Here is an 11,034-nt window from a genome sequence, read left to right on the forward strand (position 1 = left end):
TAAGAGAAAGAGTTCCTTATTGGTTAATGCATGTAATATATATTATTGCTGTTTTAAAAAGTTGTTTGTGTAGCTTTCATTAACTTCCTTTAAAAGTTAAAAAAGAATAGACCAAACTCATCGTGTCATTGCATTTGATAATTTATTTAAATTTTCAGACTGACAGAGATTAGCCATGCTGCCCGTCCGTCTTCAGCTTCATGCGCACTGTTGCCGTTTATCGGTACTTCTCAGACAAGGCACGAGCCAGGGCGGCCAGGAACTTGTCCATGGACACGTGGACCTCGGGAGTGAAGTCGACGGGGAACATGATGGCCATGACCACAAGAATGTTGTGAGCGAGGATCTGAAAATAGAGGAAGAAAATACAATGAATATGAACATTTTTTGTCACCTGCAAAGTCAAATGAATAAGACAAATATCAAATAGTAATAAGTTTGAAAAGCAGCACTTATGGTATGTACCTTGAAGTTGGCAGGGTCCACACGCAGAGTGAAGGCGTGCAGCTCGCTGAGGTTCAAAAGACCACTTGTCAGATCATCAATTTTGGTCACAGCATCTGCAACTCCAGACATTATGGTAGCTCCGTGCTTCCTCACCGGGGCAGAGCCGGGGCTCAAGTCTTTCCAGTGGGAGAAGTAGGTCTTGGTTTGCGGGTAAACGATCAGCATCCTGTAGCCAAAATTGTTAGAGTAGATGAGTAAAAAGGAGATTGAAAAATAAGTTACATGAGTCTGTTTGGTTACCTAGACAGAGCATCAGTGCCGATGTCCGCTGCCTTGCCAGACGCTTTGGTCCAGAAGGCCTGCACTGCAGCCTTGTCCTTGGCGGAGAGACTAGTCATCTTGCTGATAGTTTGGTTGAGGTTGAAGGTGAATGCCGTAAAGAGCTCTCACTCTGGGTGCTTATATATCAAACAGGGCATGGGCACACCCGGCCCACCTCAAAGATAGCGTGGCATTTGGAACAGTTCCATATCTTGCAGCTTGAATGAGATAACGCCAAAAAGACTGTTCAATATGGCTCTGAAAAACAACGAAACCAAAAGTGGATATTAAATAATTCCAAAAGTTCAAGGAACTAAGATAAAAATAAATAAATAAAAAAAAAACTTTAATAAAATAAGCTTAATCACAATTTTAAGTGGCAGCATATGAACAACAAAAAGAGAAGACGGGGACATGAAAAGTGTGACAATGATAAGCAAAAGCCAAAATTAACTCATTTGTCAGGGATTAATACCTTCATTACAATTAATTTCAGTTATCCCTAATATGAGTGTCTTTGTATTATTATGGAAGATTTTAAATTATAAAACGTTTCAGTGTTAGATCACACAAAAAAGACAATACATTTAAAACTGTTCACTTAGAAATTAAATAATTGTTTAATTATGAGAATTTAAAAAATAATTTAAAATATGGATGAATGAAACGTGACGTTCCAGTGCATACAACCTCATGACTCACTTCAGGCCTTTTGATGTAGGCTGTGTATTTATTAAATAGGCTTTTTGTAATCTAATAGTAACATAAAGGGGGTCACATGCGGTGAACGTTCCTGCCAGTAAAGCCTTATCTACAGGGCAATGCAGACTTTAAGGGGAGGACCCGCTCAGAGGCGGGCACAGATAAAGTTTTAAAAGCATGAAGTTGTTGATTCACTTTCATTTATCCCTGTTTACTTTAATCATTTAGAAATCGTAGATGTCTCGTCCGTATAGGCAATTATTTGCCTTCTATAGCACAAGGTATAGTTTGAATGATGTGTGCTTACATTGGTTATCAAAACGCTTCCAAGCAATTCTCCAAGACGATCAGGGCAGAAGTATTAATAAGGCAACGGGCTTAAAATATCACATCTGTTCAAACTGGCTTCAGCTCAAGAAGGACGGACACATGAAAGTCAAGTATTGGACTGCTCACCTTTGAAAGGTAAAATATACCATCAATAAAACCAAAAGAAGCGTATCATGCTTCTTTTTATTTTATTATTATTATTTCAAGAGAAATGATATTTTCAGCGTAAACTCAGTGTTCCCTTAACTAAAGAAAAACCCGAGAGGCTCAATAGCCATACAAATTATTGTTTTCAACAAAATATTTCCTGTGATGGATTTTCATCATTTGAGATTTTGTCGTGTACAATCACGCACCCAAATATGCCAAATCAATGTTGCAAAAAAGGTCAGTAACAAACCTAAATGCAATAGCCTTGATAAAGTAAATCTCGTTTTCTACATGACGTCAATACTCTTGGCTGCAATTCAGGCAATCTGACCAAATGTTGTGATTCGTCTAGACCCACTCAATTTGTTAGAATTACAAATACTAGTAGCCTATCATGAATTGTATAGTTTCACTTATGATATCATGGCTTAATCCAATCTGTATTTTATCCCGATGCTGTTAAACGTTAACATTAGAAATTACTTTAAATATGCATGAAAAAAAACACGTTGCCTTTACTGCCTGTAGCCTTAAATGACTGAATGAAAGTGACCATTATTTTAAGGTGATATATGTCCCTCGAGACTCAAAAGAGATATTCTAAGAAAATGAGAAAAAAAACAAGTTTAAGTCATAAGGTGACTCAATTGTCCGCGAAACCGTTATCTGTTCTACACTCTTATTTTTAAACATAGACCGATAACAATCAGATTCATGCGCCATTATTTAGGACAATAAATGTGATAGAAAAAAAAGCTCGAATTAGTATGACCATTAGCCATAGTGTTGTTAGGAAAAGTCATAAGATGCGCAGCTTGGGAAGGAATCTTGCAGTTGTCCAAGTAACCATAGGGGGGCAGATATCACCCCCAAACTCACCGGCCTCAGTATTTTCGTAAAGCAACATTTTACAATTGTGATCCCTGTGTCGCTCACCTCTCGCTCTCACTTTACAGTGAGATGAAAAAAAAAACAACTCCCCAACGACATTTTTTCACACAACCACATTATGGGTGGATAGGGTTCGTCATATTGCCATACGAGACTGTCTTGTAAAAATAAGTGTACAAGTGTATATTTTATATAAGTATAAATGAATGAAAAAAGATTTATGGTGAAGAACAAGCTGCAAATGTATCTCATGTCAACAAGCAGTCAAACGACCTAGAGCAGATTATTTTACAGACAATTCTGTTTATTATTCATTTGCCATTTGTCCATTTCGTTTAAAAAAAAACCCCGTACATGTTTATGAGAGAAATAGCATATAAAGCTCCTCCCTTTGGTAACTGTATTGCTACTACGACTAACTAACTTTTTTTGTTTTGCTTTTATTTATGATATGCAGAGTTACTTGATGGAGCTGCAGTCTCCTTCTCTTTATCTCTGTTTCAGCGAACATTATAGCCATGACCACAAGGATGCAGAGGGAAAGAATCTGCTGGTAAAATACACCAGAAAGGTTGTTTTCTTAATATGTGTTCTACTAGCCTTCAATTTTATTCTTAGACCAGACTCATAATAACAATATTGACTTAATATGACTTTGTTTCTGCACCTTGAAGTCCACAGCGTGCAGTTCACTGAGGTTCAGAAGACCCGTTTTTAGATCCTCTATTTTGCTCACAACATCAGCACCTCCAGACATCACAGTAAGTCCGTGCTTTTCGGCCAAGGGAGATGTGGGGCTCTGGTCTTTCCAGTGCAAGAAGTAAGTATTGGTCTGCGGGTAAACTGTCAGTATCTTGTTAATTAGAGTTGAAGCAGGTTAACTCTTTCTGTCGGGCTCATATTAACCTGGCCAGAGAACGTTGTACCAGAAGGCTCTGACTATCGCTATGTCCTTTGCAATGAGACTGGTCATCTTGTCTGATAATTCAGAGTTGCTGAATCAAGTAATGCAGCCATGTCAATAAACACACAAAAAAATCACCTCTTTGTGAAGCAGAATTTTATTTGAAAAGGGTGTTTTGATGGACTATTATTCTTTCAACAATGTCAGTATTATTTCGAACTATATCTAAATGATATGATGACAAGCAGTTATTTATTTTACCTTAGAAGCAACAGGTCATTGGAAGAATAAAAACAAAATTGTTAAAATATAGGTTGCTTTAAGAAGTACATGGCCTATCAAAATATTGATTACACAAGATAAGAGGTTTCATTTAATATCAAAAATCAAACTACTAAATGGAATTTAATCAACAAAATTAAGGAGGATTAAACAACGATGATTTATTCCCCATCCATGGTTTTTTTGTGTTTTAACATTAGGCAATGTTGTAAAATCCAATCCCGGTCGCTGTCCAAGGTGCTGATACCGGCCATTTGCATTCCGCTGCATTGTTGAAGGGCACTTTGGGGTAACGAAAGGGTTTGAACTTTTCGACCAGATAAGAACATCTATTTCAGAGACAATCTATGCAGTGCAGGTGTGCTTTCATCTTATCGTAGCCTATCAGAAATACAACAAAAACAGATGTTGACGGATCCACCAATCATCCTTCGTGAGGGGAGAGGAGCTGACTTTAAAAGATGCATCTCGTGCAGGGACGCGCAGGATCTACTGATCAACACAGAAGACGTTAACTATGACATCATGGTTGAATGGACAGACTTTGAGCTGGCCTCCATTGAGTGTTCTCCAAGCTGGACTATGAGATCGTATTCCACAATGCTTTTCAGGTGAGATATGCATGTAAACGTTTGCAATAGAGTTAAAAACGCTGACATAGTCAGGGAAGCAAAGCCCTGAAGGAAACAACAAAAACATTATGCGTTTGAAGGTTCAGGATTTTGATTAAGCCTTGACAAATACGTACAACTGTAAAGGAGGTTTTGGGTTGCAAGGGGATTCTGATCCTTGTGGATTCATAGGGCAACAAAACATACACATCTACAAGGGTTCAGTTGAAAGAAAAAAGTAGAAAAGCTGATAATGAAAAGAATATCCCTGACTGAGTATACCAGTGTTTCTGATAGTAACACATAATCTTGGGGAAAACTGAATTTATGATGAGATGATCAAATAATTGAAACCATTAAACGCAAAGATTCATCCTCTATGATTAATTTTACCTGCAGAAGTCTTCATGCAAAATTCAATACCATCAGAGATTCATTATTGAGCATTACATTTTACATACTTGCTTTACCCAAAGCTTTACTAAATAACAGCTGTGTGGGAGCTTTCACATCGAAATTTTATCTCTTTTTCTTTAAGATGTTTTTGAATGGCAATCAGAAATTGACATGGAACATGGTCAGAATGTTTGAGTATGCAAAGAAATATTTATGGATGCACTCTTTGTTAGATAAACTGAACATCAATAATTCACTCATAATGTGTTGTGACTTAAACATAGATTAGATGAATTTCTTCAAAGGCAGAAGAATACATTTGGATTTTCTTTGATACCATTTTATTACTATTCTTCATTAAATAGCCCAGTCATATTCCAGACTCTATAGCTCAACTTCAATAGACAATATTTTCACACATTTACTTGTTAACTCTGTAAAGAGTGGATTATTCATCTTTGACTAACAACCTATTGTTTAAGTGTTATTATACCTTTCAACTTAAAAAACAAAACAAATCATATAACGCATACGAGGGTAAGACAGTGGTTCCTATGATCCTTTGGCTAGTGACTTTGACTTACAGCTTTTTGTAAAAAAGGAATTGGTTTTCAATCATATATGTTCCACTTCCCTTATTTGCATCGAGTGTCCTCCAAGTTGTCTCTTGCGTCTTAGTCCCGCCCACCAAAAATGCACGGAGAAAAATTAGCCGAAGAGAGAGGACAGAGGAAATCAGCTTTAAGAGACATGAGACATCCTTTCCTCGACAACATCACGTGAAGCGACATCAGCTGTCAGTCAGCTTTAACAGCTGGTTTATGTCTGCACAAATACACACTGTATTATTTCTAATCAAACACACACAGTTACAGTGTAGTCTCTTTACCTGATAACACCTGAAGAACAACCTGCAGTCTGCTTCAAACCGAAAGGACAATTTCTACTGACAAAAACACTTCATATTGTCTATTTATTATTATTATTATTATTATATAGTTTTGACTTCGCCTGGCCTATTTAGAACTCTGTATTTTATAAACATTTAAATCTCAGGAATACTGAAAAGGATTGATGATGTAAATGAAACTTTTTGAAGATAAGTATGAATGTAAAATGTTTGCGTTTGTGACTGACAGACTCCCTCTTCATCAAACTGTCATCCTCATCAGACATTCTGTCTGAGGGATCATGAACAGAAAATGAAGGAAGGCCTTCACTCTGATGTATTGATTTTATAGAAGTTATAGAGCTTCATATTTGTTTGTTACTCTTCATGTCAGACACTTTTTAATCCCAGCTCATCACAGACCGACTCTTTATAAACTCACAAATGTTTATTATCTTTCCCAAAGAATTGGACAACTAACATATTATATACCCTTGTATATTTCATTCACTATTTATTTCTCCTTAATTATTTCCTTTTTCTTCTCAGTTCAGACCTCATTTATTATTTCTTTAAGACTGTCATTTAATTTCTCTATTTTGAAATGAAGTGCTAAATATTGACCATTGTAAACTGCTTCATATTAACGTTGCAATTTCGTGTACTTGTTTTCTACGTTTGTACTAAAAGAAACGTTTAATAAAGTTTTGAAACCCCCCCAGCTTTGTAGGTAGTGGCATTTCCTGTAGTTTAAGTGTTTTGTTTGCACCGACTTCTTCACCTTGATGGCCCTGCCTTTGACATTACTCTGTGATCTTATGACAATGCCTTCACACATAAGTGGTGTTTTGTTGTGCGATATTTCCCATTGTACACGCAGTTGCCTTGTCTTTTCATGTAACTTTTTTTAAATATAATTTTCTGTTTGATTTGTGTGAATGTGTATATGTTTAAAAACCTAATTTCAGATCACAGATTATATTTCAAAAACACTTGTTACTAATGTTAATGTGGTAAATGATTATTCTAGCTGCAAATGTCTGGTTTTTAATGAAATATCTACATAGATGTATAGAGGCCCATTTCCAGCAATCATCACTCTAGTGATCTAATGGTGCATGGTGTTCGCTAATTGCGTTAGAAGGCTAATGGATTATTAGAAAACCCTTGTGCAATTATGTTAGCACAGCTGAAAACAGTTTAGCTGGTTAGAGAAGCTGTAAAACTGCCCTTCCTTTGAGCTAGTTGAGTAGCTGGAGCATCACATTTGTGAGTTTGATTAAACTCTCAAAATGGCCAGAAAATGAGAACTTTCATGTGAAACTCAACAGTCTATTGTTGTTCTTAGAAATGAAGGCTATTCCATGCGAGAAATCTGCAGAGAAACTGCAGATTTCCTACAACAGTGTGTACTACTCCCTTCAGAGAACAGCACAAACAGGCTCTAACCAGAGTAGAAGGGGGAGGCCCAACTGTACTGAGCAAGAAGACAAGCACATAAGAGTCTCTAGTTTGAGAAATAGACACCTCACAGGTCCTCAATTGGCAGCTTCATAATATGACCCGCAAAACGCCAGTGTCAATGTTTACAGTGACAAGGCGACTCCGGGATGCTGGCCTTCAGGGCAGAGTGGCAAAGAAAAAGCCATATCTGAGACTGGCCAGTGAAAGGAAATGATTAATATGGGCAAAAGCACACAGACATTGGATAGAGGAAGAGGAAGACAAATCTAAGTTTGAGGTGTTTGGATCACACAGAAGAACATTGAGATGCAGAACAACTGAAAAGATGCTGGAAGAGCACCTGACCCCATCTGTTAAGCATGGTGGAGGTAATGTGATGGTCTGGGGTTGCTTTGGGGCTGGTAAAGTGGGAGATTTGTACAAGGTAAAAAGGATTTTCAATAAGGAAGGCTATCACTCCATTTTACAACACCATGCCATACCCTGTGGACAGAGCTTGATTGGAGCCAATTTCATCCTACAACAGGACAATGACCCAAAGCACACCTTCAAATTATGCAAGAACAATTTAGGGAAGAAGCAGGCAGCTGACATTCTATCTATTATGGAGTGGCCAGCGCAGTCACCAGATCTCAACCCTATTGAGCTGTTGTAGGAGCTGCTTGACCGTAAATTACAATCCAATTTGTGGGAAGGGCTTCTGGAAACATGGGCTGAAATTTCTCCAGATTATCTCAGCATATTAACAGTCGGAATGCCAAGGGTCGGCAATGCTGTAATTCCTGCAAATGGAGCATTTTTTCGACAAAAGCAAAGTTTGAGGGAGAACATTTTTATTTCAAATAATAATCATTATTTCTAAAATTGTCAATGGCTTGACTAAATTTTCTATTCATTTTGCAACTCATTTGATAAAAAAAGTGTGACTTTTAATGGAAAACACAAAATTGTCTGGGTGACCCCAAACTTTTGAACGGTAGTGCAAGTGTGGACAAGAGGAACATCACGGGAACACAAGGCATCAGGGCATCCGGTTCTTTTGCAATATGAACATACATGCTTGTAAGAAGAGCTTTATTAATAAAACTTAGCGAGTGTACCTTTAAGAATGGCCTGTCAGATTTCGTATGGTGACAGTGATGAGTAAGGCATCTACAACCAAATCATAGACATCATGATACACAGTGTACATTGATTACTCAGTTTAGGCACCTATATGCAACGCATCTCCATAATCCAACAAAGAAACAATTTAGTTTCATTGCACTAAAATAAAATCCTGATTTAATAATTTAAAGGCTAATTTGGCTGTAATTTAAAACATTAATTTTCAAACACTTTAATGCTTTCTTGTGTATATTGCTGTGGACAAAGGAAGGCTCAAGGCTGGCTGGGATCATATTTCTGAACAATGGATGACAGAAAGTTTCAGTTGATTGGATTTAATTGAAACAACTTTAATTTAAAATGATCTTGTTTATTGTATAGACAAATACAATGAACAGCCTATTTTAAGTGTGCTGTCTTGTATGCACGTGGTTTATGTAAATAGAAATTTAGTTGATATCTTGGCCACGATACATTACTGTATTGTACCTTTTTATAAAGGACAGGTTTATAAGTTTTTTTTTCTCTTGTAACTTTTTGCAGTTACCACATACCTCTAATGCTCAAATGACATCCATAATTGCACTTCTTAATAACTTTGACACTACTAGCACACCACGTCTCACTTCGCAAATGCACAGACAACTTTCTCCAGTTGAAAGTTGCAAAAGCAATGAACATCAATAATGCTGGATCCTCACATACAGTTCATAACCCCACTTACATTAACAATGATACTGTTGAAATGGTCAATTCCTTCAAATATCTTGGTCTCACACCACTGACACTCATAGATGCTACCAGCTAAGACTTTCAGCCATATGATAACTGCTGCGTTAATGGTGTGAGTATATGCATGAAGCGATTAGTTAAAACTGATGGACACTTTGCAAATACAGCAGCATAGCATCTGCCTTAAGTGTGCGAATGTGGTGTAAATAGTATTAGTTTGAATACACATTGAAGGATTGCACTTGGCCAGCTACATACAACTCTCCAATACAGCCCAAGGACACGTGAAGATTTAACAGGTTGTGCATCTGATGCCTGGATCTACACTTGTGCTGCAGGTCAGGGACAAGAACAGTTTCCAACAGATCATCAACAGCAATACAGTGCTCTGTAAAAAAGCCTCCCTGCAGAAGACCTTAATAGGTCGGGCAGCCATGAGTTTCCTCAACAGGACAATTATTTAAATAGCAACCAATTCTTCTCAGTTTAAAATTAAAATTTACTTTCTGCTAAAGGCATCCTCTCTGATGAAAAAGACAAAGCTATTATAGAACAGGTCAACCCTGGAGGATAAGGGAGCCAGCCCATTTTCAAGCCCTTCTGGTACTCATTATGGATACCCTACAGGCTTAATGGAATAAAGACAAGCATAGACCATGAGAAAAGCGAGGGGAGAGAGAAAAAAATAAATAAATAAAAATAAAAATCAAGCTAATAAGGAAGTGCAAAAAACTGCAGATCCTTGAGTGTCCACTTGAGGCCGACTCTTAATAAAGTCACATACACATCATGTAACAGCTGGTGTAGGAACCCAAATGCTGCACACCATACAATGGACTCACATATATGCTCTTTAATTAGTTCTAGACTGATACAGCAAAATTTCAGTGCAGTTCTGCACAAAACTAAAGACATAAAAGTGTCTGTAAAAGTCCAGGAGCTTTTGCTGCCCAAAAGCAACATACCAATTTTCACACAAAAGTTCAGTAGAGTGAAGGGGTACCGTGGGGAAGCAAACTGAGGATGTGGTTGAGTAGGCAGCAGGTTTGGCAGCAGGAAAGCAGTCCCTAATAACAAATAATCCAACTGGAGACAGGTGGAGGACAGATCAGAGGCTGGCAAAGTTACGGGGTCACCAATCCAAGGGTGAATGCTGGAAGGTCTTGCATGAAGAGTCTGTGAGATCAGGAGAGTCTTTGATTCTGGCTTTATTAGAGATGAGAGGCACCTGTGTGCACAGGTGAGGAGAGTTGGCTGATTAAGTGGGCGTGGCTTACAGGCAGAGTGAGGCAGAGGCAGGGTGAGTGGAAAAGTACTGAGTGACTGAGTGAAGGTAGGTGAGCAGAAGTTTTTCCTGTTAGAATTCTGATCCACACTCCAGTTCAGCAGGTGGCAGTAATTTACCAATAAACTGGTTTTGCCATGGCCATGTAATCTAAAATAAGAGGAAGCTATGCAGAGGAACAAAATACATCTAATAAAACATTATTTTTTAAAGAAAATATAAACATCTTTTAAACCTGGAACAAAAAATAAATAAATAAATGAATATATATATATATTTGAATAATTGTTGTCTTTATTGGCACATTTTTTGTGGACATGCAGATTTAGGGGCAAAGGCTGAGAAGGGAGGATGAAAGGTTTGGGTTTTTCTGGTAAAAGTGTGATGTAAATGATTCATAGCAAGATTAGCGTCTCATTACTGGAAGAGTTTGGAGTGCAGGGAATGATTTAGCAAAAGACAGTAAAAGGGAGTTGTCAGTCGAAGCAGTTGAAAGCATAGATTTAGGTGAGGAGGAGTAATG

General features: G+C 37.6%; 1 protein-coding gene across 1 annotated transcript; it reads right to left on the bottom strand.

Moving 5' to 3' along the window:
- Positions 1-123: 123 nt before the first annotated feature.
- LOC306838054 (hemoglobin subunit alpha-1) lies at positions 124-10,385 on the bottom strand. Its single transcript, XM_079365998.1, has 4 exons — positions 10,230-10,385; positions 748-986; positions 466-673; positions 124-346 (listed from the first exon to the last, which is right to left on the bottom strand). The coding sequence occupies exons 2-4, from the start codon at positions 843-845 to the stop codon at positions 218-220; spliced, it is 435 nt and encodes a 144-aa protein (XP_079222124.1). The 5' UTR covers positions 846-986; positions 10,230-10,385; the 3' UTR covers positions 124-217.
- Between the last annotated feature and the right edge of the window lie 649 nt (positions 10,386-11,034).

Source organism: Symphodus melops, assembly GCF_947650265.1.
Source record: "Symphodus melops genome assembly, chromosome: 17".
NCBI classification, from domain to species: Eukaryota; Metazoa; Chordata; class Actinopteri; order Labriformes; family Labridae; genus Symphodus; species Symphodus melops.

Excerpts from the sequence above, each read along its gene's own strand:
- LOC306838054 (XM_079365998.1), bottom strand. The coding sequence starts at position 845 with ATGACTAGTCTCTCCGCCAAGGACAAGGCTGCAGTGCAGGCCTTCTGG. Across the intron at positions 674-747 it reads GGCACTGATGCTCTGTCTAG|GATGCTGATCGTTTACCCGC; the intron begins GTAACCAAACAG and ends TTTTGGCTACAG. Across the intron at positions 347-465 it reads TGGACCCTGCCAACTTCAAG|ATCCTCGCTCACAACATTCT; the intron begins GTACATACCATA and ends CTCTATTTTCAG.